The sequence below is a fragment of the Penaeus monodon genome, chromosome 7, assembly GCF_015228065.2.
Source record: "Penaeus monodon isolate SGIC_2016 chromosome 7, NSTDA_Pmon_1, whole genome shotgun sequence".
Classification (NCBI taxonomy): domain Eukaryota; kingdom Metazoa; phylum Arthropoda; class Malacostraca; order Decapoda; family Penaeidae; genus Penaeus; species Penaeus monodon.
In genome coordinates, this window is record NC_051392.1 from 6340758 (window position 1) to 6368712 (window position 27955).

Genomic DNA, 27955 nt, shown 5'->3' on the forward strand with positions numbered 1-27955 from the left:
AATATATATATATATATATATATACAAAAAAAAAATATATATATATATATATATACATATATCATTTCAGGAAAATTCTTTGTTCCAAAAAGACATTTTGGATATTACATATCTTAGCTCTACTTCCTTCACAGCAGAGATTGATAATTTCACTGTTATTATACATTTTACTTGTTTGAGTGTACATTGTCAACATTTGTTCCAGTCTGCAAGTGATCTGAAAATATTATTATAACCAGTCTTGTAGAATAATAAAAAGGAGAAATGAACCAAAATACATTTTTTTTGTTTATTCTAAAATATAATTGTTTCATAATCTAAAGTAAATGCTTAGATCTGTATTTATAGCATAATCTAACATACCCATTCAAAACGTCTATCAAATAGCATTACTAATATAGTGTATGAATTATGTACACATAATTACAATTTCACTTACTTGTACAAGCGCCTGTTTTATCAAATGACAGTTGCGAATGTGCTTACAGAAAGATATCAATTATTGAAACCCAATCACACAACCATTTATACCGGAATGAAAATATTTGGCAAATTCCCCTTCTTTGTTAAAATTCTTATTTCCTAATATTTCAACAATATAATTTAACAACGGGAGGCATAAAGATTATGTATGGTACCATTTCGCAGAACGTTAAAACTTTCCCATTTGATTTTGCACTCCCCCGTATCATTTCGACGGATCCCTGAACTCGCACAAGAAGGCACATGATATCCGTATTGCCAGGACTTATTGTACATTGCACCTTATGCCAGGACGAGGCTTAAGCTACCGCTGGGCGCTTCTATATGACACTGTGTCGAGGGGAAGCCCGCGCTCTTGCCACTCGTATGACCGAGGAGGCTCCGAGCTCAACATGGAGGGCGGAGGCATGACGGGGCCATGAGGTCCCCCGGGGTGCGACGGCCCCGGAGGCGGAGGCCCTGGGGGCAACATGACGATTGAACCTGGAGGAAGAACTGGCGCTGCTGGAGGAGGGCTCTCGAGCAACCTCATGTGCTGCTGATGACGTTTGAGGCGTTTTCGGTAGCGAGAGTAAAGGCAGCACACTGAGCAAGCGGCGATCGTGCCTCCGACGCCGATGAAGGCCGCGATCACCAACACCCACACCTCCACCCAGTCCGCCTGGCGAGACTCGCGTCGCGGAACGCAGCGCTGCGGAAGGCAATGGCGTTTACATATACCGGTCTAAAGAGACGGATAGCTAGATCAACAGGCAGACAGAGTGCTGAATAGATAGGCTGATTAGGTGACTAATGTTATTGTTGATATATTGATTTTTAAATATAATTTAGGTTGGTTCAGTAACTGAAACTATTAGGCGTATTTTTTTCACACTATCCCCCAAGAGAAATAAAATCATCTGACAAGAGAAAGAAAAACTAACCTCAACCTTCTTGACGGTAAACTTCCCGAAGACTTTTTCCAACTCCGAGTTATCTGAAGGGTCGAGCAACTCTTTTGTTTCGCGCATGTTGCGACCGACCAGCTGGAAGCACGACCTGGAGAAAAGGTTTGTCCTTATGAGAAGTGCAATTCAAGAATGGAAAAGTATGTATTTAGTAAAAAGATGATGACTTATTTTTAAATACTCTTAGAACATAATCCAAAAATAAGACTGAGTATGTCTGAACGTCAAAAAAAAAAAAAAAAAAAAAAAAAAAATATATATATATATATTATACATATATATATATATATATATATATATATATATATATATATATATATATATATATATATATATATATATATTAACTTTGCCTCCACTCACCCCGTGCTGGAGAAATCAATAGCACCATTAGCATCGGTATAATAATTAGTGTCGTAAATGTTCAAAGACGAGTTCACGAACAACACATTCTCGACCTCTTTCTTGAAGGTGTTCAGCTGACGCCGCACCTCCCCGGGCGTCACACCAAAGACGAAGCGCAGGAGATCACTGTCTCGTAACACGTAGATCTGGAATGCATAACGCGATGGTTATCTTGGAATAATATATATGAAAGGAAGTCCATGTGGTTTAATATCTGATCTAAAAAGAAAAAAATAGGGAAAAAATGTGTGATGAATCCAAATGATATTTATTAGGAAGCCAGTGTGCAGATTACATCAGCCTAGAAAAATCTTGCTACCACAGACTTGGAGCCATTATAACACAAGATATATAAACATTTTATATGCTTAACGACCATTTAATTCTGACATCTTCATTGATACTACCTTATTCAGAAAGGTATCAGTGATCTACAAAACAAACGATGTAGCACAAAATGAAAAGAAGAATAAATAAACAAACAGAAAATAAATACGACCATCAACGATACTCACCATGACATGAGCAACCGCAGGGTCATCCGTAGGTGACGATAAAGCGGTAATGAACAACGTGAAAATCCCGTGGGCATATCGGGTGAGTGGAGCGTTGGTTCTCAGCACACCGGAGGATTCCTCGAGCAAGAAGACTCCTGTGGCGTTTACCTCCTCCTCAGGAAGAAGCTCAACCGTGTCTTCGATGTGGGAGAAGCTGATGTTATGTATAGCGTACCTGTGGGTAAAGGTATATGTTGTATGTTGAGTGTAGACTTTTCATCAGCAGCAGCGAAGCAGATTGTCTCAAGAGCTAAATTAACCCTGAGCTTTGGGGAAATTCAGGATACATTTTTCTATGATTTTCCAAGTACCCGCAATGACAAGGTGTTTCAAAAAGTTGCAGGGTCCATATCGACCTGCAAAATGCACAGCTATTTAAACTTACAACACCATCTTGCACGAACCTGATTGGAAGAGCAGTCGGATCTTTGTCCTCCGCCTCCAGCTTCACCACCTCCGTCTGCAGCGCCGCGTCTACCCGCACTCCTGTGGTTATGATGTCCTTCGCGAATGTCGGTTTATTATCGTCGAGGTCAGTCACCAGAACACGAACCTTGAACAGACACAGACGTTATACAATAGTTCTAACACAGGACGAGGTTATATATGATTTGTTGTAGAAAGGTGATAGCCATATTGTATGAAAAAAAGAAAAAAAAATTGATTAGTGTACTTTTTTTTCTTATATTCATTTTTTTCGCTTACCTGCATCATGGCGGGATCAGTCGGGTCATAAACCTTCCTCGTGGGCATCCGACGTCCGTACTTTCCACACAGCAGCGTCAAGGTCACCGAACCCACCTAGGGAGACAAAGAGATGAAACTTATTTTTCTGACAGAAAAAGGGGTGTATGCTCTTCCCTTTATACATTCCTGAACTAACATTGACACTGCATATACAGGCATACAATTTTACAGACACACATAGATGGAAGAATGAATTAATCATTTTTTAAAATCAGTGTGAGTTAGAGGCAGCCTGAGCTCACAGACTACCGGCAGTGTGCGAGGACCCTGAGCCTTTGACGTTATTCTTTAAACGAACCCTTTTGCCAAAGTCTCAAATCAGTGTCAGTCGGCCGGTCGTGAAAATTCCACATAATAAAAGCAGACATTCTAATGGGGATCTTCAGGTACCATGAGTTTTATCTACCTCTTTTACCGACATGCAGAACATAATTATGTGACTTGAGACGTGTGAATGAGACCCTCACCTTTTCCCTGTCGATGCGACCTTTTACGTAGATGATTCCTCTGTTGTCCGAGGTTCGGTTGATGCCGAAAAGACCGTTAGTATTTCCGTCTGTAATGTAAAACCGACATTAATTGATTTCTTTTATTCTTCACTTCACTTCTTCCCCTCCTTTCTCTTTTCTCTTGTAAATCGCCCGTCCCTCTACATTCCCCCTCTCCGTTGATCCTCTTACTTTCATCTGGTCCCTTCTTACCGGTAATTTGGTAGTTGATGAGGGAATTTTCGCCAACGTCATCATCACGAGCTTCTACGTAGCCTACTTCAGTGTCCAGAGCGGCCTCCTCTTCCACCTGGACGTCCATCGGCTTTTCACCCTGTGGAGTAAATCCTTGTTAGGATTGTGACAAATAGGATGTCATTAACATTCACCCACATGACCTTCTCATATCATTCTGACGAAAAGCAGAACCTCTACTTAACAAACCATTTCATCCATCTGCACTCATATGAATAATTACAAGTTGAAAACAAAGACAGAGCAAAGAGTTCACACATACACTTTTGCTAATCAAACATCTGCCCCCCTGACACCTAGTGCCGAGACACCTGAAGCAACTCACCGGAAGTTTAACGAAGGCTGGCAGGTTGTCGTCGGCATCGGTTATGTTGATGACCAGGAGTCGTGAAGCCAGCTGAGGAGGACGACCCAGATCCTGTGCGACGACCACCACAGTATATTGGGCCCGCTGCTCTCTGTCCAGCGCTACGCGGGTCGTTATGATACCCGTCGTTGGATCTTGAGATGGTAGATGAAATAGTGAAATAAATGCATGAGTTTCCTTTATTGAGAAGCTCATATAGTATATTTGAATGTATATAGTGTATATAGGTCTATTCAATGTCTTCTAAAATATATTAGAAAGCATTGGGTCTATCCATTTATTCATCTTTTCTTTTACTTCTGTTATTTATCTCTCCACGTGTATCCTAATGTGCCAGCACATCTAGAGCTAGTAAGAGAGAGAAAGAGAATAACAGAGATGGTGCGGATGGTGAAAATGTCTCACCGATCTCAAAGACGCCGTTGTCGCTGCCGTCGTCGAGGAAGGAATAGACAATTTTGCCGTTGGGTGTGTTGGGGTCGTCAGGATCCTCGGCTTGAACCTGGAACACAGCCGTCCCGATCTTCGAGTTCTGGGGGGAAAGTACACCGTTTATTGCCTTTATCTTTAAATCTATATTACCCATTTATATCTTGTTTCCCTCGAAACCCTATAGAAAATATGCACTTAGGGATCATCACCAGATTTAATCTGAAAGAACATAAAAATGGGTAAATTCTCTTGTACCTCCATGACACTCGCTCCTTCGTTGGGGCGTGGCTTAATGAACGTCGGGACGCCGTCATTGGTTGAGACGTCACCAATGAGGACGCGAATCGTGGCCTCGGAGTAGAGTTGCGGACTGCCTTGATCCAGGGCCCGCACGGTCAGCTCGTAGTGCTCGTTGCGTCCCTTCCCGCTGAGGGGCGCCGCTACGGACAACACTCCGCTCTCGGGATCCAGGAAGAACAGACCTGAAGATGATATACGTCATTTTCATATTCCAATAAAACATATTCGTAAGCAAATTAAGCAACGGCCCCCCATGGAGGCGACGTCCACCAATCAGCATCCAACGAGAAAACTAACCATCGACTTCGCCCTGGAGCTCCGGCAGCTGGTACCGGACAAGGCCGTTGATGCCAAGGTCGGGGTCGGTCGCGAGGACGTTGGTGACCGGACTGCCCACCGGCGTGTTCTCGGGCACCACCGCCGTGTACGACGACTCGCTCCACACCGGAGACGCGTCGTTCACGTCGGTCAACTCGATCTCGACCTGCAGGGGAACAGGGAGGGAGAATTTCATGGCTGCGTTGAGGGACTGACGTGTTCGGAGGTATTTGTGCGGTCATTGCGTCGTTAAAGAATGGTAGGTACTACCTTGAGTATTGTCATATGGATTGAAGTAGAATATTTTGTATATTCGTAATTATTTTTGTTTAATATTCATCCATCATTCGATTAGATTTCATAAATCTATTCGATTAGATTTCATAAATCTAATCGATACTTACAATAACCGTGGTTTTCCGTTGGTTAATGCCGCCCATCGGAGTGTCGTGGGCGGTCACTTCGAGTGTGATGGTGGGCGTGGCCTCTCGGTCTAACTGGGCGCCTCGAGCCACGCGAATCTGCCAAGGTGGAGAACTTTCCTAAGGCGTGATCCAGTATAAGGCTTAATTGCCAAATCTCGGCCTCTAAGACGAGTGTAAGCGTTTTTCTATTATCTTCCTTTACTTTATTTATGTATATTAAGTGACATTCCTCCTCAAGGGAACCCCATGTTGTATCATCGGTCTGTCTTTTATGAATCCACATATCGCCAATTTGGGGGGAACCTTTATCCAGTATCGTCCAAACCTAATATCACCGGGCATCACATCAACACGAACTACCCACCTCCCCCGTGGTCTCATTGACGACGAACATGAGCGCCCCTTCGCCGCCCAGCGTGTACGTAACCTGGCCGTGTTCCTCCGTGTCCGCGTCCGTCGCCGTCACCGTGAGCACCGTCTTGGGCCAGCGCGCGTCTTCGGAGAGGCGGGCGTGATACTCCTGCGGGAGGGAAGATGTCGCTAGACTGGTTAATTCTTTGAAAGTTATTGAGGATTTACTAGTCCACACTAATATCAAAAGAATGGCGGAGTGGTAAGAATATTTTTTTAAGGAAAGCTAACCATATCAGTACTTTAGAAAAAAAGGAATATATTTACATTTTCCGTAAATATGGGGCTGTTGTCATTGACGTCCTCGATGTTGACAGTCACAGTCGCTTCGCTTGAACGATCGCCCGCTATGGCCAGCACTTGGAGGGACGTCGTCTGAAAAGGAAATTATTATTTTTTTTTTACCTCCGAGTTTTCAAAAAATTACATTTCACTAACATTCTACACAAAACTTAAAACTTCATAAAAGAAAAGGAAACAGAAAAAGAAAACAAAAGACAATTAATCCTAGAATAGAAAAAAAAAATAATAATAATAATAAAAAAATAAAAGCTCTACTCCCTAACCTTGGTGGTTGAGGCCTCGTAATCCAGCCGAGAGTTGAGCGTGACCTGGCCGGTGATCGGAGCCACCAGGAACATGTCGGCGGGGTCGGAGCCGGCCACCTTCTCGTAACGCCGGACGGGTTGACCTGCGGACGAGGAGATGAAGGTAACACGATAGATATATGATGAGAAGATAAGCTAAGAGGAGGGGATAAATGTAAGATGAGCCGAGAAGATAAAGGCAAGGGGGTAAATGCTGTATTATAGATATAGGGCGAAAGGATAAAATGGAAGATGCCATATGTTGATGAATCTGATGATGAAGACGCCAACGATGACGATGACGATGACGATGGCAATGAAACAAAGACGACGAGGATGACGATAAACATGTAAACAAAATTAATAAAAACTAATATCCGCAGCAAAGAAAATACCATAACAGAGCGTTTCACACAAGAATCAGAGTCACAGCCAATCACTCACCTGTCACGGGGTCCTTGGCGGTGACAGAGAACACGACAGATCCCAGCTCCTGCTCCTCCTTGACCTTGACCTCCAGCTGGGGTCGTGCGGGGGTCCAGGGCGGGGCGAAGATGGGGTTCTGGTCACTAAAGGCTTGCACGTACATGGTTACCTCAGCTGGGGAAAATAGATGTGTGTTGATATATCTTTGTATGGGTGTTATAGAGGAACATGGGCATTATTTTTGTTGAGTTCGCTTCGTTTTTTTTTTTTTTTAGTTTTTTGAGAATTCATCCTATTTATTCACCATATAATCAGTTGTGTTTTTTTTCTCTCTCTCTTTTTAGTAGTTGCGTTTAACATAACTCTAAGCAATGTACACCTACTGCATTTCCACCATCGGTAAAAATAACGCTGTAAGATGCAAAAAACTGACCAATCCAATTTAAACTTCCCACGCGATAATACCAATCAATACAAGAAGCAAACAGTCATTAATAAACTATTACAAAACAAAAAATAAATAAAAAGGACCAAAAACGATATTCCAACAACCACATACAAATAACTCAAAGACAATAACCACACGACAACCACAACCACTTACTTGTGTCAATCTGTCCCGGGAAATCCTCAGTAGCGTTATTATCGGTGACGCTCACGGTGAGAATAATGACCGCGGCGGCGTTGTGGTCGAGGGTTCCCGACACCGAGATTTCGCCCGTCGTCTCATTCACACTGTGGAAGTTAGATGAGAGTGTGTAAATTGTAGGTACACATGTATTAATATATAGATTAATATAATAATTTTGGTAGTAATTTTTAAAAAGTTTTGTTACAGGAATTGGAGTATTTGGTAGACTATTTGTGATTTCGATTATTATTTTCCTTCGTATTTGTGAGTCGTAATTCACATTTGATATGGACGTGATTGTGTCTTTTAGAAGGAATGTCTTGGTTTCTTGAAAAAATGGGATTGTTGTGTTATCTATTGCGGGACTTATATTTTCCATATATTGTCGTTATCCGTATCTCACATATTTTTGCTTGTTTTTATGAACGATGTTGTGTTATTGGATAAAGCATCAGGTTACTTAGTTCTGATTATGTTCATTGGCGAATTTTATTCCAATGGCAAATTCTTCTCACATATTTTTCCACTGAGCAAAATCAGTCTATTTTTCTCTCATGAAATTTGCGAACAAGAAACAGATCATTACCTAAGGCATCACCATATACAACCCCTAAGCCCTCAAAAATCAATATAGCCATTAGCCAACCCAACCAAGCCTAAAACGACAACCCAATGTCCTTCCCACCTAAAGGCTCCGATATAATCATAGGGCGAGGAAGGCACCAAAGTCACCCCCGTCTTGTCTCTCGCCATCACGGGTTCGGTGATTTCGTAAACGAGGTCAGCATCGAGGTCAGGGTCAGCAGCTGACACGGTGACGACCTTCTCTCCGGGCGGGAGACGTTCGCTCACGTAGCGTACGTACGATTCCTGAAATGTGAATGATGTGGTTGGTTGTTTTGTGTTATGTGATGCTGTGTGGATATGATGTGTTATTTTGCGTTAACATTTACCAAGAAATGTTTATTTGTATAATGATTATTTTTCATACAAGTACCAAAATTCACCAAAAATGCCTATGTACGTAGCAAGGATTTCTACATAATTGCAAATTTTGGGATGACCAAATAGTACAAAATAATGAAGTAACGACAACTACGATGATAACCAGGAAGAAAAGTCTGAATAGCGAGAAAATTTGAAATTCAAGGGGAAAGCAGAATGGCGTATCGGTACATATTTACCTGGTTGAATTTCGGCGGTTTGTTGTTGACGTCAGTAAGGTCGACAATTACTGTGGTGGTGGAGGTCTGCTGGGATTCTGCCCCGCTGTCAACGGCTGCCACAGTCAACTGGTGATTAAAATATAACTTCGCTGTTAGGTATACAAAAATAAATAAATACACACACACACACACACACACACACACACACACACACACACACACACACACACACACACACACACACACACACACACACACACACACACACACACACATATACACACATAAAAATACATCTAGAAGTCGTAATAACAACTCATAACATTCACTCCACTATTCTACCGGCAACCCATGCTCACCTGATATCTCGGTGTGACGTCACGATCCAGGCTGGCCCCCGAAGCCACGGTAATCTCCCCGCTGGTCAGGTTCATCACGAAGTTATCCCTTGCCCCCGCCGTCAGCATGTACGTCACTGCATCGTCAGGACCGTCAGGATCACTGGCTGACATCTGTAGCACGACCGTACCTGCGAAGGATGGTAGATAAGTATGGAGTCTGGGAAGAAAGTAAGATTTTTGTCTCTCTTTCACTGATTTTTTTGTTCTTTTCTCTCTCTCTCCCTTTCTCTCCTCCGTCTACCCTTTGCTTTTCCATCTCCCTTTCTCTTTCCCACTCTCATTCCCACACCCTCTCTATCTCCATCTACCTCTCCCTTTCCCTTCCCCCCTTCCTCCCCCTCCCACTCTCCTTCCCTTCTCCTTCTCCCTCACCCCACCCCTTCCCCTTTCCCTCCCCTCCCCTCCCCTCTCTCCTTCTCCCTCACCTTTCCCTCCCTCTCCCTACCCCTTCTCCTCCCCTCTCCCTCCCTCTCCCTCTCCGTCTCCCTCCCACTCTCATTCCCTTCCCCCTTCCCCTTTCCTTCCCTCACACTCTCCATCTCCGTCTTCCTCTCCTTTTCCCTCCCCTTCTCCTTCACCCCACCCCTTCCCCTCCCTCTCCCTCTCCCTCTACTTCTCCGTCGCCCCACCCCTTCTCCTCCCATCTCCCTCACCCCACCCCTTCCCCTCCCCTCTCCCTCACCCCACCCCTTCCCCTCCCCTCTCCCTCACCCCACCCCTTCCCCTCCCTCTCCTTCTCCCTCGTCCCACCCCTTCCCCTCTCTCTCCCCCTCTCCCTCTCCCTCTCCTTCTCACCCACAACTCACCCGCCGCTGCATCTTCGGGGACCTCCGCCTCGTACCGCCTCTGCCTGAACCTTGGGGGTCTGTTCGTGTCACGTCCCACGGTCACGAACACACGCACGTCACTGTGGCGAGGGGGTTTACCTGGAAGGAGGTGAAGAAAAGTTGTTGTTGTAGTTGTTGTTGTTGTTTATATTATTATCATCATATTATTATTATTATTATTATTATTATTATTATTATTTTATTATTATTATTATTATTATTATATTAGTATTAGTATCACCATTGCTATTGTTATTATTGTTATCAGTAACATATCATCATTATCATTATTATTATCGACTTTTTTAAGTAAAATTATTTCTTTTAACTTCTGCTATGTTATGAAAATATATTTAATGAAACTATAGACCGCGACTCTGGATATTTCGACTGATACTAAATAAAACGACAGTCAGGAATGAATAACGAAAAAACCCAACGACGAAAGAGCGACGCGGGCAGCACCAATAACATCAGTGGTAAGATACAAAACTGATATGAATTCAGTGATACAAAAATCAGTGATACAAAACTGATATGAGTTCCTCAATCTAATAGAAAAATTAACAGACCATCTATCAATAATTAACAATAATCTATCAGTACATAAGCAACACCAATCTATAATTATTAACACTAATCTATTAATAAGCAACACCAATCTATTAATAAGCAACACCAATCTATCAATAAGCAACACCAATCTATCAATAAGCAACACCAATCTATCAATAAGCAACACCAATCTATAATTATCAACACCAATCAAATAACAAACAACACCAATTTATCAGTACATAAGCAACACCAGTCTATAATCATCAACACCAATCTATTATCAAGCAACACCGATCTATCAGTCTATCCTTCCATCCTCACCAACATCCGTGGCCCTAACGGTGAGCGTGTAGGTGGAAGTGGGTGTGTCGATGTAGCTGAGTGGTCGTTGAATCGAGATCTCGCCGCTCACGGGCTCCACGAAGAAGGCCTCGTCGGGGGTGTTGCCGTCGTGGAGGGAATAGAAAACCTTCCCGCCGCCCTGCGAGTCTCCGTCGGCGTCTGTGGCCTGCGGGGGGAGGAGGCGAGGTAGGGTGTTAGAATCGTTGTTGTTGTTGATATTATTGCTGTTGTTGTTATTGTTGTTGTTGTTGTTGTCGTTGTTGTTGTTATCGAGAGATTATTTGGATGATGTGACGCATGTGGATGATGAGACGCACTCGCAAAAATAAAAGGAAAGGACAAAATATAAGTAAACAGCTACAATGAATAAGCAAAAGAACTGATTTAACAGTATGTAAACGAACATCCGTATAAATAAAAGAGAGTTGACATAATTCCAAAGAAAATAGATACCGTAAATAAATTCGAAAAAAAAATCTAAACCAAAACTCAATACTCGAAGGTAATTAAGCCAAAAAAAGCCGAAAAAAAAACGAACGCATTCCTTCACCTTGACGAAAAGCGGCGGATCGAACGCAGCCGCGCCCTCGTCGACGGTCCTGCGGTACTCCCTCTTGGCGAATTCCGGCACGTTGTCATTCTCGTCCTGCACGTTGATGAAGATGTTGACCGACGTGACCTTCCCGCCGCCGTCCGTGGCCGAGTACGTAAGCGAGTAGGTCTTCTGGCGTTCGTAGTCGAGGCAGACGTCGATGCCGCAGTTGGCGATGTAGATGTCGCCCGAACGCTCGTCCACGCGGAATTTCTCGGCGCCGAAACCCTTGAGGGCGTAGCTGCGGGTTGGGGGGGGGGGGGGGGCGAGGGGTTAGAGAACTTGTTTTTGCTTGTGTTTGTGTAATTTTGTGTGGTATAAGTATGTGTATGTTATGATTTTTTGTATGAAGACATAATCTACAAACAGATATATCACTTCCTTTTTCTCCCTCATCTTTTCCCTTCCCCTTCTTCCTCTCCTCCTTCTTCTCTCTCTTTCTCTCCATCTCCCTTTTCCTCACCCTCTGATTCTCCCTCTCCCTTTCCTTTTTCCTTCTCCATCTCTCCTTCACATTCTCATTTTCCTTTTCTCTTATATTCTACGTATCCTGCTCCTTCTTGCTCTTTCTTCTCTCTACTCTTCCTCCTTCCTTTTTTTCTTCTTCATCCTCTCCCTCTCTCCCCTCTCCCTTTCTTCCTCTCCCCTCCTCCCTTCCTATCCCTCCTCCCACTTCCTCTCCCTCCACTCTCTCCTCTCTCTCTCTCTCTCTCTCTCTCTCTCTCTCTCTCTCTCTCCTTTTTCCTCTCTTCTTCTCCTTCCTCTTCTCCTCCTCTCCCCTCTCTCCTCCTCTCTCTCTCTCTCTCTCTCTCTCTCTCTCTCTTCCTTCTCTCTCTCTCTTCTCTCTCCTCTCTCCTCTCTCTCTCTCTCTTTCTCTCTCTCTCTTCTCTCTCTCCTCCCCTTCTCTCTCTCTCTCTCTCTCTTACTCTTCTCCTTCTTCTCTCCCTCTACTCTTCTCTCTCTCTTTTACTTATATAATATATTATATATCATATACTCATTTTATCTTATTATATCAATATATTACTTATTACTTCATCTCATCTATATCCATACCTTTCCTCCATTTTCCTATCTATCATTTTCATATCATCATTATCTCCTCTTCATTCTCCCAATCTCTCATTTCCCTTCTGTCTCATCTTTCCCGGCCACCTCTCTTCCTTTATACTATATATATAATAATATATATAATATATATATTAATTAATTATAATATATATATATATATATATATATATATATTATATATCTTTCTCTCTCTCCTTCTCACCTGATCTCCCCAAAGACCCCGGAGTCTGCATCTGTCGCCTTCAGTGTGCTCACGAGTGTTCCGCGGGCCACGCTCTCGCTCACGTTGTACCTGCAATCAGAAAGAAAAAAATAAATAAAAATAATGATTAATTAAATTCGATGTAAATCAATGAGGTGAAAATGGACAAAATTCAAGATTATTTGAGTGACAGATGCACGTCAAGTGGTCGATGAATTTTTAAACCAGATGTAAATCAGATGGAAAATGGATGTAAATCTAATGGATAGCGTGTGCAGATTAATTGGAGAACGAGTGTAATATAAATGGATAACAAATGTAAATCAATTGAACAACGAATGAGATTTAAGTATTTAACGTATGTCAATAAGATTCCATTAACTTTACCATTACCTTAAGTCCAAACCACTGCCATCAATTCAACGTTTTAAAAGCACCTCATTCTTTCTCAAGTAAAGAGATCCTACACTGACCTGTACGAAGGTTGGCGGAATTCTGGCGAGTTGTCATTGGCGTCGCTCACAGTCACGTTCACGACGGCCGACGAGACGGGCACGCCGCCCTCGCTCGCCACAACTGTGAATGTGCGTGAGGTTATTTCATGGTTATTCCTGGGTTATTTGGGGGGGGGGGAGGCAATTATATGGTCGATGGATATTTTTAAAATCTTTATGATCTTTGTTTGTCTTTGAAGGAGGTTTAATTTCGGAAGTGATGTGTGGTATATGTTATTAAGGAATTCAAATACGGAAACAGATGAATGCAAATGTATCCACATTGATACACACTTGCAAATACAAACAAAAAAATGTATTTGTATACACACAAAGACATACATCCATAAACATACTTGCATACACATATAAACACACATACATACACAAAAACACCCATAAACGTATAAACAAATAAACACAAAACCCCCGCGCCCCTACCTTTGAAAAGGAACTGCGAGGCGTCCGAGTTTTCGAAATCGAGCCTGGAGGAGTCAGCCACCTTGATGATGACGGGCGTCCTCCCGACAGCCGACTCCGGGAAGATGGAGAAGACGCCGCGGGAGCCAAAGATATCTTCAAGGGCGAGGGTGAATCTCGCGTTCTCGCCCACGTCCTTGTCCGTCACCACGAGGTTGAGTCCAGGCAAGGGCGTCCCGTCGGCTGAAGGAGGGAGAAGAGGAGGGATGAGGGAGAGTGAAGGGGGAGGTCAGAGGTGAGAGAATGGAGAATGTGCGAAGGGAATAGAGTAAATGAGGGTAAAATAAGCTCGGGGGGTAATAAATATTTTACGAAATGTTCATATCAGCTTCCTTGCAGACATAATGAACAAACAAACATATAACCAAGTCAGTAAACAAATCACCAAATAAACAATACTAAAAGCATCTCACATATATCCTCAGGAACGGTAACAGCGATCTCTGCTTCACTGAAAAGCGGGGGTTGGTCGGCGATGTCCGTCACGACCACCGTCACGGGAGACACTGCCGCCTGCCCGCCCTCCTCCTGCGCCTGGGGAGATGATACGCAAACGTTTATTCATCTGTCTGCTTATGTTGCTTTTTTGTTGTGTGATATTTGACGTTTTATTATTCATTTTTTTTCTTCTCTTTTCTCTTTTTTTCCCTCTAGGTTTGTTATATTTCGTCACATAGAGTACACATAATTCAATAACAGAAAAAAGGCATAAAAATGATAAATAGATTTAATAATAACAATAATGATAACCCCAATCTAAATATTCCAACTCAAAGCGAAGGAAACCAAGTAGCGGACTCACCCTGATGCTAAAGGTGTACAGCCCGCCATTGTTGAGAATCAGCGGGTCTTCTCGATCCAGAGTGACGGCAGAGGTGGCAAGGGTGGCGATGAGGGAGCCGTCGGGAAGGGTGCGGATGTCAGCGAGGGTGAAGTAGCCTGAGTCATCGTCCTGCAGGGTGAGGGTCAGAGGACGTGGCTCGCCTAGGTCGCCGTCTCGTGCTTTAATCTCGAGGACGGGCGTGCCCTGTGGAATCGACGGAGGGCCGGAGAGTTTAGTGGGCGGGTGTGTTGGATAGTACATGCTTTGTTCTTTTACTGTCTATTTGTATTTTCAGAAGCATACGTGATGTTGATTATTGCGATGATGGTGAACTTAATATTATTGGTAGTAATCATGACGATAAGATAATAACAGCAATAATGGCAATGACAATGCTGCTGCTGCTGCTACTGCTACTACTACTACTACTACTACTACTACTACTACTACTATACTACTACTACTACTACTACTACTACTACTATTACTATTACTACTACTAATACTACTACTAATAATAATGATGTTGATGACGATCATGATAATGACAAAAAAAATGACAATAACGACAACGATAACTAATACCACTAACAACAGTCACAATACAACACTCACAGGTTCACTGGCTTCCCTGACGGTGGCGCTGAAGGGAGCGTTGAGGAAGACAGGCGGCTGGTCCTGGACGTCCCTCACCTCGATGACCACCGTCGATGTCGAACTCAGGCGCTTCTCCGTTCCGCTGTCTGACGCTCGTATCTGGAGGAGGAGGTAGAGAGGTTAGCAGAGATAGGAGGTGGGGGAGGGGGTTGGAGGAGAAGGAGGGGGAAGAGGAAGAGGAGAAGGAGGAGGGAGGAGGAAAAAGCGGAAGGGGAAGGGGGGAGGAAGGGATAATAGGAGAAAAAGGAAGGTGGGAAAGAAGGGGAAGGATGAAGGGGACGAGGAGGGAGGTGAAGGGAAAGGAGGATGAGGAGAAAAGTCAGTGGCGGCGGAAGAGGAAGGAGGAGAAGAAAGAGGAGGTCCGGGAGGATAATAGAGGTAAATATAAAGCAAAGAAGGAAAGAAAGATATAAACCAAAGAAAGAAAAAAAAGGAAAACGCAAATAAATAAAGAAATAAATACACACTCCAAGACCGAACACACCCAAACCGCAAACCTACCGCCATGGTGTACTGGCGCTCCGTCTCATAGTCGAGTAGTTCCTTGAGGGAGATGATGCCCACGTACCTGCCCTCCTCCACTCGCGTCTCTCGGACCTTGAACTTGGCGCACGCCCGCGGAGTCTGGCGATGGGCGTGGGGAGAGAGTGGGTGGTTATGGTGGTTCCTTTGGTGTCTTCGTTGAGGATTTGTTTATCTATTTATTAGTTTTTTTTATCTGTTTATCTATATCTATCTTTATCTATCTATCTATTAATTTATTCATATGTTCATTTGTTTTGTTTATTCATTGATCGGTATTTATATTTTTTTCTATCTATTAATTATGTATTTGTTCATTCATTTCTATTTTATTTATTTACACTTTGCATTCAGAGTTAGGGCAATTTTATATATGTCATGACTACGATCTTTCGTGTGTTTTTTTTCTTTTTTTTGTGAATTATCGTGCATGTCAGCGTGAGAATGAGAACAAGGTAAGCCATACCCTAATTGTACGTAATCCAAATAAATTGGATTACGTAATCTCTCTCTCTCTCTCTCTCTCTCTCTCTCTCTCTCTCTCTCTCTCTCTCTCTCTCTCTCTCTCTCTCTCTCTCTCTCTCTCTCATTCCCTTTCCCTCTCCCTCATTCCTTTTCCCTCTCCCTCTTTCCCTTTCCCTTCCATCCCTTTCCCTTCCAACCCTCTCCCCCTCCATCCCTCTCCCCCTCCATCCCTCTCCCCCTCCATCCCTCTCCCTTCTCTCCCTCATTTCCTCTCCCTCCCTCTCCCTCCTCCCCTCCGTCCTTACCTCCTCACTGACACACTCGAGTTTCACATCCGCGTTCTTGGCTCGTCGGCGTCCGTGACCCTGATCACCGAGAAGAGCGTGGCGCCGGGAGAGGCCGACTCCAGGACGCCGAAGCTGTAGGGCGTGTCGTGGAACTGCGGTCGGTTGTCGTTCACGTCGAGGACGGGGATCTCACGCCGAAGGGGCACGGTGTTCGGCTCGTCCCCGAACACTCGCTCGTCTGGAGGGGGAGCGAGGGTGGGGTGGGTTAGTTGATCTTGGGGGGGATTTTGGGGAAATGTTTTTTTTTTTTTTTTTTTTTTTTTTTTTGGGGGGGGGAGGTGGCTGGAGGGAATGTTTTTAGGGGGATTTTTTTTTTGGGGGGGAGGAGGATTTTTGGGGGGATTTTTGGGGAATATTTTGGGGGATTTTGGGGAATGTTTTGGGTGGGGATTTTTGGGAAAGTTCTGGAGGATTTGGGGGAATTTTTTCGGAGATTTCTGGCAATGTTTTTTGAGTGTGTATGGTAGAAAGGTTGTGTGTGAATGGTAGGTGTTTATTTCTAGTCCTTTTTAAATTATTTGTTTATTGTATTTAGTGTTATGAATTATGAGTTACTGCGTACGTGCATGTATGTGTATTGCTGTAAGTTTATTGCAGCGTGTGTGTGCGTGTGTGACGAATACATCTATGATTCTTTCAATATTATCACCTATCTTATACGTAGTCATTCTTGGGTTGACACAACTGACACAGAATGACGCAAATTATTCCCTTCTGCCATTACTTTTCCCTTTTCGTCTATTCATATTCCCCAGCTTTATCACGCCTCATTTTCTCACCTGTTATCGTAATGATAACCTCGATCATGGGCGTGGTTTCTCGGTCGAGTGGGCGGACCAGTGTCACAACGCCCGTGTTCCTGTCGACGCTGAGGTGATCTCCTGACACAGTGAACGACACCGCCGTGCCTTCGGGGTCACGACCTCGCAGGGTATACACGGACGACCCCACCACCGCGTCCTCTCTAACGGGACAACGGAATAGGCGAGAAAAAAAAGAAAAAGAAATTATTCGTCTAAATATTTATATTCGATGGAAATTTATCTTAATGGGATGTGTAACAAGAAATAGTTGTTTGATATTCTTTGCATGTTTGTGGGTTTATGTAAATAAATCGAGCCGCAAGGAAAATATATCCATTACCTATTAATGTCGATTATTTTCTACTTTTGAAGATCAATGGTTCATTCACTCTCAATAAAATGAAATAAAAAAAATTCCTGATATCAAATCATTACTTTGTTTATTAGCAATGAACAATAAAGCAGAAACATCAATTAATCGCTGCGACGCCAAGGCCTCTACCTGAGTGAGAATCGGTCCATGTCTCCGCCGGGAAGGAACTCTGGCGGCCGGTTGAGCCTCTGCGCCGCCGTCAGCGCCAGCACCGTCGCCGCCAGCACCAGCGCGCGCGCCGTCTCCATCCTGGGGAACGAAGGGTCAAAGGTTAGAGGTTAACGGTCTCCTTAACTGAGGTGGATGAAGGGCCTGTGTTATTAGCATGATCTGCTTCATGGTCGTAATTATTCCCCGACTCGAAAGGGGAGAGAGAAAAAAGAAAATCATGGCGAAATGAGATAATAGAGAGAAGGTTGATTGGGGAGAGACAAAAGCAAACTCAGAGCGAAATGAGATAACAGGAAGAGAGAAGAAAGGTAAACAAGAAACACGAAAGATACTACATGTAAAGAAAGGAAACAACAAACAACAACGATATAACAGGAAATTAGACACAAACAGGAATGCAGAAAGACAAACGCAAATGCATATTGAAATGCGATAGCAAGAAGAGGTAAAAAAAAAAAGATAAATAAAGAATGATACATATAAAGAAAGGAAACAACACGCAAAATACAACAGAAGGTGAGACAGAAACGGGACTGAATTCCAGCCATCAACAGCGGCGTCGAGACCGAGGTACTGCCAGGCGGATAATGAGGATAGTAGTGCCTTGCCGGTGACCTTTGACCTTTCATCTCGACTTTCTCCGTGACTCTTGACACTTCAGTCACGCTGTAGATATTGACAATCAAGCTTATTTGTGTGTGTGTAATCTGTCAGCCGTTTGATCCCCTTCCTTGTCTCTCTCTCTCTCTCTCTCTCTCTCTCTCTCTCTCTCTCTCTCTCTCTCTCTCTCTCTCTCTCTCACTCACTCACTCACACTCACACACACACACACACACACACACACACACACACACACACACACACACACACACACACACACACACACAAATAAAACTAGATTTTGTTTTCTCTCTCTTTCAATATTTAGTTTACCCTTTTCTTTAAATATCAGTGACTAGTTTTTCGTTAGCTTTTCCACCATGAAGTAACAGGATCACTATCATTGCGTCATCCAGCACAGTGACGTCGAATGATCCAAATGTCACACCGAACTACATCATCACGTGTCACATACCACAGAAAATGTAATAACTAAGAAAATAATGTTCTAATATATTTTCCCGGGCGATGGAGGGAACAAAGACTAATGTCCGTTACCGTTCGTTCCTTAAAAACAACGAACAGTAAAACTCGGCTCACTTAAAAATGAAGTTTTTTTTTCTCTCTAAATGCTATTTAACGGTGCGTGACGTAACGGTGGTGATTCTGGAATGTTCTTTCTTTGTTGCTTTTGATAAAACATTTTTTTGTTTTTAAGAGAGAGAGAGAAAATCAGAAAGAGAAGGAGAGAGCGTAAGTAATAGAGAGAGAGAGTGAGAGAGAGAGAGAGAGAGAAGAAGAGAGAGAGAAGAGAGAGAGAGGAGAAGAGAGAGAGAGAAGAAGACAGAGACGAAGAGAGAGAGAGAGAAGAGAGAGAGAGAGAGAGAGAGAGAGAGAGCAGAGAAGCGAGAAAGAGAGAGAGAGAAGAGAGAGAAGAAGAGAAGAGAGAGAGAGAGCAGAGAGCAGAGACGAGAGACAGAGAGAGACGAGAGAAGAGAGAGAGAGAAGAGGGCAGAGACAGACAACAAACACGAGACAAGAAAGACAGAAAAAGAGAAAGTGAATTTATACCCCTGTCCATAAACTCCAATACACACGCACAGCCCCACCCAAAATGCATTACACAGCCAGCGCCTTGCCTCACACACCAAAGCAGGTGAGAGCAGGACCAAGTGCAGTTGCCAGCTAGTTTGTTTATGCAATTGCGGAAGTATTAATGGCCTCAACTGCCAGATATCGCTAGACAGGAAGACAGCCAATGCATTATTAGCAAGACTTTCTCTCGTTGCTTCTTCGTAATGCTCGAAACAGTGTGCAATGTTTCGCTCGTCGATTCCTTTCTCTTATACATCAATGGTCTTGTTGATGGTGGATGACACATCATCAGACATTCACTTTGCATGACAGGGAGGATCTTCAGTTGTAGTGTATGACCAGTAACTTTTTTTATTTTTTATTATTCTTTTTTTTTTTAGAAAGATAAGTGTATCGTGTCTCGTTTTATTAGCCCTGTACATACCTGCCCCGCGTGTTGGAAATGGTGGCACGGTAGAGATGTCGTTCGTGGTGGCGGCTTAGGTGGCTGTCGTCTGGGTCGTGTTGGCAATGGCGTCAGCTGTAGCTTTAATGGAGTCGGCATTGATGTCAGTTGGGGTGTTAATGGTGTTGGCAGTGATCTCAGCTGCAGTCCTGCAGCTGTTGACATTGTTGGCAGCTTCGTCTGAGCTCGATGGCGGAGCAGAGAAATGGTTCTTGGCGGGGGCGCGGGGGGTTGTCGTCGCTTGCATGTTGGCAGCGGCGCCCTGAGTGGCACCGCCCATGTTGGCAGTGGTGCCTCTCTTGGCTGGGACTGGTGGCACGGAAGGGACGATGTTCGTGGCGGTGGCGGCGGTGGCTGTCGCCGTCGCTGTTTCGGCAGTGCTGTCAGTTGTGGTGACAACAATGTTGGAAGAGGTGTAGGTAATTTGGGCGCCACAGGTAATGATGGCCTTGTTGACGTTGGCACTGAGGTAGATTTTGACACTCGTTTCATTGTTGATGTTGACAACGGAGACTTGAAGGGTGTTGTTGTTGTTGGCAGAAATGGAGAGAAAAGGTAAGATAAAGGAGTTGGCGGTGATGGGGGTGTTGGAACTGGTGTCGGCGGTGGGGTTGGAAGTGGTGTAAGTTGCAGTGTTCGCAGCTGCAGAAATAGTACTGAAAGCGGTGTTGGTGGCGGTGGTGGAGGTGGCGTCGGTGGCGGCGTTGGCAGGGGCGTCAGTGGCGGTGTTGGCAGAGACTGTAGCGGCACTTCTGACAACGGCGTCGGAGGGGGTGTTGGCAGCGGCGTCGGAGGGGGTGTTGGCAGTGGTGTCATCGTCCTGGACGGCGAAAACCAACGCGTTCGCCACACCGGCGACTCGCTGCCAACCAACGACATCACGAACCGAAATTACCAACAACTCCGAAAAAAAAAAAGTCGCCACCGCGAACCTTCAGTAGATAAATAGACAACACGAAGGCTTGGTGGCACGAGCGACAGTAAAGGCAAGAGTGGTAGATAACCTTGTGCGAGAACTTTGGTCACGCAGAATTACCCGCCATGACGACTTGTAAAGGATTAGGAAGGCGGGAGAGCCACCTTGTCTTCACGCCTTTTACTTATTTTTCCCTTATTCAAATTTCTTCTTATTTACATCTTTACTTTGGATTTATGTTGTGCTTGATTCCATCATCACTCACTTCGAATGATTCTACCTTTATCTATTAATATATTTCAATAGACGTGTTTTTGGCTGTCTGATTTGCGCAATACGGGTGTCATTTGTTTACTGCCATCTCACGGTCGGTGTATAAAGGTCGTATTGAATAAAAATGAATAAGTATTTTTGCATGAAACACGTGACTAAGTTGTTTTTCTCGCTTTTCTTTCTGATGATGAATGATGAATGATGATGATGATGATGATGATGATGATGATGATGATGATGATGATGATGATGATGATGATGATGATGATGATGATGATGATGATGATGATGATGATGAATGATACCAACAAAAATAAAGATAAAAATAATAATAACTGAAATGCAATAACGAAGCCGAAGTGTGGGGGCGATTTTCACCACCACCTGATCCCCAAAAACGGCTAGGCAAAAAAAAATAATAATAATAAATATTAATAATAATAAATAAAAATAAACAGATGAACAAAATAAATCATATGGATACAGTACGTGACTATTTTCTTATCTTTGAACAGTCTGTAATTGATCAGAGGTATATATTCTGCTTAATTTTATTAAGTTTTTGTACAGACCATTTTCTTTATAATGTGAGGGTCCCTTGAAAACCTATACCCCGAGGTGTAGAGTTACGCGATTATAGAAATGATGATAATGTTAATGGTGATGGTGATAATAATAATAATAATAATAATAATAATAATAATAATAACATTGATATTAATGATAAAAGTAATAATAGCAACGATAAAGATAATGATGGTGATGGTAGTGATAATGATGGTAATAAAAATAAGATATATAACTATATATATATGATATATAGAAGTAATGATAATAATTGATGATGGTGATACTTTTGATAATAATCATATAATATATATATATATATCTATATATATATAATTTATTAATATATATATCATATTATTTATATATATATTATATCATTCATATCATTATATATTATCATCAATATCACTCAATATAAACCTAATATGAAATATATATATATATATATATATGTAAATGTGTTTATTAGTGTCGTGTGTTTGTGTGTTTTTGTTTATCTCATCTTATAATATATATATATCTTATACTTATATAATATTATATCCTATATATATCATATTCTAATACTTACCGCCCATATATATAAATATCACGTCGCTATAGACTAGTTTCAGTTTGATCTAGTAGATATGATATATAGTATATATAATAATATATAACTATGTTGTGATTTGGGGGGTTACAAATGATATATATATAATATGATATATAGATATATAGATATATATATAATAATAAATTATATATATATATATATATAATATATATATATATATATATATATATATATATTTTATAGTATTTGTATGTATGTTATTATTATTATTTGTGTGTGTGTTGTTGTTGTGTGTGTTGTGTTGTGTGTGTTGTGTGTGTGTTGTGTTGTGTGTGTGTGTGTGTGTGTGGGGGTGTAAATATATATTATATATATTAGTATATATATATATATATATATATATATATTATTATATTATATATATTATATATATATATATATATATACATGGTTATTATTTGGCCAATTCCAGTTTATACACAAGATAACAAAACCACATACCTTTGTCTGTTGGTATTCGGTATGTGAATTGATGCACAGTATATATGAATGATAGTTAGTCGGTTATTTCCAGTTTGCTAACTGAAAACCTGAATACTAATATATTCATATACATCTTCTAAAAATGTCTTCTTTTTGACTCATCATTAAGACACATTTTGAACATCAACTACTGCACCGGAGTCACTCATAGCGACATATATGACGTTCAGTAGAGCCTCTTTTGTGGTTAAAAAATCAACCATAAATACAGGTTGTATATTGTGGTCACCTGGTAACTGTGTCAAGCATCAACTCGTCTACATGGAAGCGAGGCGAGGGCGGCCGCAACCCTGGAGAGGCACCGAGAGACTTTGTTAGTTTGTTTGAGTCCATTCTGATCGTCTTTTGGGTGGGTGGGTGGGTGGGTGGGTGGGTGGATGGATGGATGGATGGGTAGATGAACGTATGTATGTATGAATGTATGTATGTGTATAATTTTTGGATGTTTGAGTGTCTGTCTTGTATGTGTATATAATATATATATATATATATATATTTATATATATATATATATAATATATATATATATATATATATATTTATATTATATATATATATCTATATATTATACTTATATGTGTGTGTGTGTATGTGTGTGTGTGTGTGTGTGTGTTGTGTGTGTGTGTGTGTGTGTGTGGTGTGTGTGTGTGTGTGTGTGTGTGTGTGTGTGTGTGTGTTTGGGTGGGTGTGGGTGTGGGTGTGTGTGTGTGCGTGTGCGTGTGCGTGTGCGTGTGCGTGTGCGTGTGCGTGTGCGTGTGCGTGTGCGTGTGCGTGTGTGTGTGTGTGTGTGTGTGTGTGTGTGTGTGTGGGTGGGTGGGTGGGTGGATGGATGGATGGATGGATGGATGGATGGATGGATGGATGGATGGATGGATGGATGGATGGGTAGATGAACGTATGTATGTATGTGTATAATTTTTGGATGTTTGAGTGCAGACGTTCCGCCTCTTTTACCTGCGATATTTAAAAAATCAGAAGACAAAGACGGAAAATCTGGCCTTTGCTCCGGACTCACTGCCACATTTCCCCGAGATATATTTTTTTTACTCTCTACTTATCAGCCGTTAACGAAAATTTCTAAGTAAACCAACCTGCTTCATAAAACCATTTCCTAACATGCACCAATAGACAAATCCCCGAAACAGACTCACAAAATCACGAAATAAATAAATATCAGAGAGAGGCATGCAATGTGGCAAGATCCGGGCTGCAGTGGGTGCGGGGGACAGCCTGGCGTGACTGGATGACCTCGGCCGCGGGTTAGCATGACCTAGTTCTCCTGACTGAGTTCAGACTATGCTCTCTTGATCCCGTTGTGGATAAGGGGAACATGTGAAAAGAAGGATGGGATCATGTTCCTGCTGACCTGAGATTAAGCATGTCTTAAAGTTTTGTCGATAAGCTGTGTGACCTCTGTAAGCTTAGGGACACATGTCGGAGAGGTCATGCTGCCCCTCTGAATATTCCTTTACTCGGGTCAATTTGACATGTTTTCCTCATGAATTGAGGCACAATGCAAATTATGTTGCAAATTTAACTGCACCTAAGTAAAATACCCTTTTTATACAAGTCAAAAATTTATCTAAAAGACAAATATATCGCAGTACTATTAAAGGCGAAAGTTGCAATGCCGAGCTGTGACGTTGGTCCTCGTCGTAACAAAAACAAAATAAAAAGAAAAAAGTAACCGACGGTTTGACCAGCTCGAAGGGTAACGCTACACTCGGGGTCACTGGCGAAGCGAGTGGGCCGGAAGCGAATCCGTGATTGCGTGTGGCCGGTTTCGATGACTGGACTGCGTGATGTATGATGTCTTCTTTCTCTGTGTCTCTGTCTTTCTCTTTTTCTTTTTCTGTCTATGTTTCTTTTTTTTCCTTTTCTCTCTCTCTCTCTCTCTCTCTCTCTCCCTCTCTCTCTCTCTCTCTCTCTCCTCTCTCTCTCTCTCTCTCTCTCTCTCTCTCTCTCTCTCTCTCTCTCTCTCTCTCTCTCTCTCTCTCTCTCTCTCTCTCTGTGCTGTGTGGTGCAGCGGTAGCGATCTCGTCTAGTAATCTTGCTGGTAACCCCGGCAATTCCTTGCGCACAGGGGATAATTTAGAAGCAAAATGAAACGGACAGTATGTCACACCAAGAATATCCATTGTAACAAAACAAAACATTTTCAACCTCCCCCCCTCTCCCTCTCCCTCTCTCTCTCTCTCTCTCTCTCTCTCTCTCCTCTCTCTCTCTCTCTCTCTCTCTCTCTCTCTCTCTCTCTCTCTCTCTCTCTCTCTCTCTCTCACACACACACACACACACACACACACACACACGCACACGTTTACTGATTTGTTGTTGAGCTAGATGAAAAAATAGTAAGGTAAACAGACACTTGGAAGGGTCGAGAAAAGGAGAAAAAGGCAGACTGAAAAAAACAGCATACATATAACTTGTGTTTACATATCATACACACACCTGGCATATAGTAAATTATATACCTTCAGTTAAAATTACCATTTTTTTTCTTGCAGAATAATTAAAATTATACCAAATTCACATTCGTCATCGAGAAGTGATTCCTCGTCTTCCCTTCACCAGGAAAAACATTGATCAAAAAAGCCTCCTCACAGTCCGTATACAATCTCTATCACTATGGCAGTCGCTAGCTTTCTCTGTCGTGATGCACGCGAAATGCCCGGTTATTTATTGTCGTTCTCCACCTCTTGTTTTACCACTATTCACGAGTCAGGTGAATGCTCTGATGGTCGCAGAGTTGGTCTCCGTGGCGCGAGTGTTGAGGATCCGCGGACGGTGACAGGAAAGTTGTCAAGCGTGAGTGACAGGTGTCTCTGGCCCCCCCGCGGCGACACTTTGTTTACGTTTATGTTTTTCGTACTTTCACGAGGAATTGCAAAACTACGCTTACACTGCGTATACGCTCGAACACATTCACATTCATACACAAACACACACACACACACACTTATTTATTATTATTTTACACATACACACACATGCATATATATATATATATATATATATATATATATATATATATATATATAATATATATATATATATATATATATATATATATATATATTATATATATATATATATAGAATATATATATATATATATTATATATATATATATATATATATATATATTATATAATATATATATATATATATATATATTATAATAATATTACAGTATATATATATATATATATAATATAAAATATATATAATATATTATATATTATATATATATATATATTATATATATATATATATATATATATATATATATATATATATATATATATATATATACTATATATTATTATATATATATATATCATATATTATATAATAAATATATATATATGTATGTGTGTGTGTGTGTGTGTGTGTGTGTGTGTGTGTGTGTGTGTGTGTGTGTGTGTGTGTGTGTGTGTGTGTGTGTGTGTGTGTGTGTGTGTGTGTGTGTACATATATATATGTACATATTTATATATGTATATGCATATACATATATACATAAATATAAACATATATACATACATAAACATTTATTCATATATTTATATATATTCAAACATAGATTACACACACACACACACACACACACACACATATATTATATATATATATATATATATATATATAAATATATATATATATATATATATATATATATATATATATTTATTTATTCATATGTGTGTGTGTGTGTGTGTGTTTCAAACGCATATATCTATTAGATCTGAAGTGTATTTTATCATTTTCAGCTAACGCAAAAACGTGAATCATGCCTAGGGAATTCTATGCACCTGCAAGTAGTTATCACAAGACATATATCACATATACGGCATCTCGCTGTTTCAAAGCCAAAATGTAGCGAAGAAATAATGAAAAAATGACAATTGTTATTACAATTATCTCTTTTGATCCCCCAATACATTATCTCTGTGGGCTGAGCGTGGCGAGTCTCAAGGCGGGGTTGGAAGTGGTCATCCTTCAGGCACACCCACAGGCATATCCTGCAAAAGCAACTTATTGCAACGTCTCGTTTCTAGCCCTCTCCGTTCCTAGGCGAGGATCCTGCGTACTTTATCTCTTGTATATCCTGCGTACGGAAGGATTATCTTCGGGAAATTCCTTTTCACCCACTCTAGGCCTGTGTCCTATTTTCGTCATGGTCTCGCTCCTCCTCAAGATTTTTTTTTTTCAAATTTTCCAGAGCGTAGCGACACTTACCTTATGGAAAATAGAAACTGAAATACGTTTGTCTAAAAGAGAATGAATTACAGGCAGAAAAGCTATTAAAGATAACATTACCTTACCTGTATGAATCAGCTGTCAGGGAAAGGCCAAACAGGTTCTTGCAGCTGGGAGATCTAAAGACTTCAGCTTACATCCTCATCTTAATCCATCTTTTTGTGTTCTTCTGCACTTTATAACACCTTCACAACACTCACGGGATGTTCATACATGTATTGTATATTTCTAGTCCCTACCTATCCCGATCTTAGTCCATTCTTTTTCGGAAACATTCGAGAGAACACAGCAGCACACGAAGGCGTTCTTGGCCTACACTACACAGGAACTCCTTAGAGGCTAGCGTCCCAGATGTACGATAATTGATTCTTCCGCCTTCGTGGGTGAGAACAAGGCGATTTTACTTCTCTCCTTTTAGTTTTACTTCGAAGGGAGATGTGTCTTCGGTGGAGATGCTTCAACAGAGGACTTTCACTGCCCCGTTCCGCCGCTCGGGAAATATTCACTCGCAAGACGAATGAAGTCGAAACTGGACGGCTGGCGCGTACCTGTGACCCGGCAGAGGTATTCATTCCCCAAGCGGTGTCTCCCCCCTCCCTCCCACTTCCCTCTCTCTCTCTCC

The 27955-nt window shown here is 41.9% G+C and overlaps 2 protein-coding genes across 2 annotated transcripts; both read right to left on the reverse strand.

Moving 5' to 3' along the window:
• Positions 1-276: 276 nt before the first annotated feature.
• On the reverse strand, positions 277-27955 carry LOC119575014 (cadherin-23-like). Its single transcript, XM_037922333.1, has 35 exons — positions 27399-27955; positions 18032-18151; positions 17506-17690; positions 16685-16904; positions 15894-16016; positions 15351-15491; positions 14715-14939; positions 14326-14446; positions 13874-14095; positions 13412-13514; positions 12939-13028; positions 11624-11906; positions 11053-11239; positions 10153-10272; positions 9305-9474; positions 8964-9071; positions 8465-8649; positions 7753-7883; positions 7167-7322; positions 6702-6826; positions 6403-6510; positions 6089-6244; positions 5704-5820; positions 5279-5465; positions 4937-5163; positions 4655-4781; positions 4208-4383; positions 3841-3961; positions 3607-3695; positions 3098-3193; positions 2797-2945; positions 2351-2567; positions 1794-1981; positions 1407-1521; positions 277-1174 (listed from the first exon to the last, which is right to left on the reverse strand). The coding sequence occupies exons 5-35, from the start codon at positions 15897-15899 to the stop codon at positions 788-790; spliced, it is 4833 nt and encodes a 1610-aa protein (XP_037778261.1). The 5' UTR covers positions 15900-16016; positions 16685-16904; positions 17506-17690; positions 18032-18151; positions 27399-27955; the 3' UTR covers positions 277-787.
• On the reverse strand, positions 20248-23404 carry LOC119575505 (cell wall protein DAN4-like). Its single transcript, XM_037923158.1, has 2 exons — positions 23309-23404; positions 20248-21033 (listed from the first exon to the last, which is right to left on the reverse strand). Exons 1-2 carry the CDS (start codon positions 23402-23404, stop codon positions 20248-20250), a joined length of 882 nt encoding a protein of 293 aa, XP_037779086.1.

Excerpts from the sequence above, each read along its gene's own strand:
- LOC119575014 (XM_037922333.1), bottom strand. Across the intron at positions 9,072-9,304 it reads ACGTCACACCGAGATATCAG|TTGACTGTGGCAGCCGTTGA; the intron begins GTGAGCATGGGT and ends TTTAATCACCAG. Across the intron at positions 3,696-3,840 it reads CATCAACTACCAAATTACCG|ACGGAAATACTAACGGTCTT; the intron begins GTAAGAAGGGAC and ends TTTACATTACAG.
- LOC119575505 (XM_037923158.1), bottom strand. The coding sequence starts at position 23,404 with ATGGACTCAAACAAACTAACAAAGTCTCTCGGTGCCTCTCCAGGGTTG. Across the intron at positions 21,034-23,308 it reads ACGAGTTGATGCTTGACACA|GACGATGACACCACTGCCAA; the intron begins GTTACCAGGTGA and ends TTCGCCGTCCAG.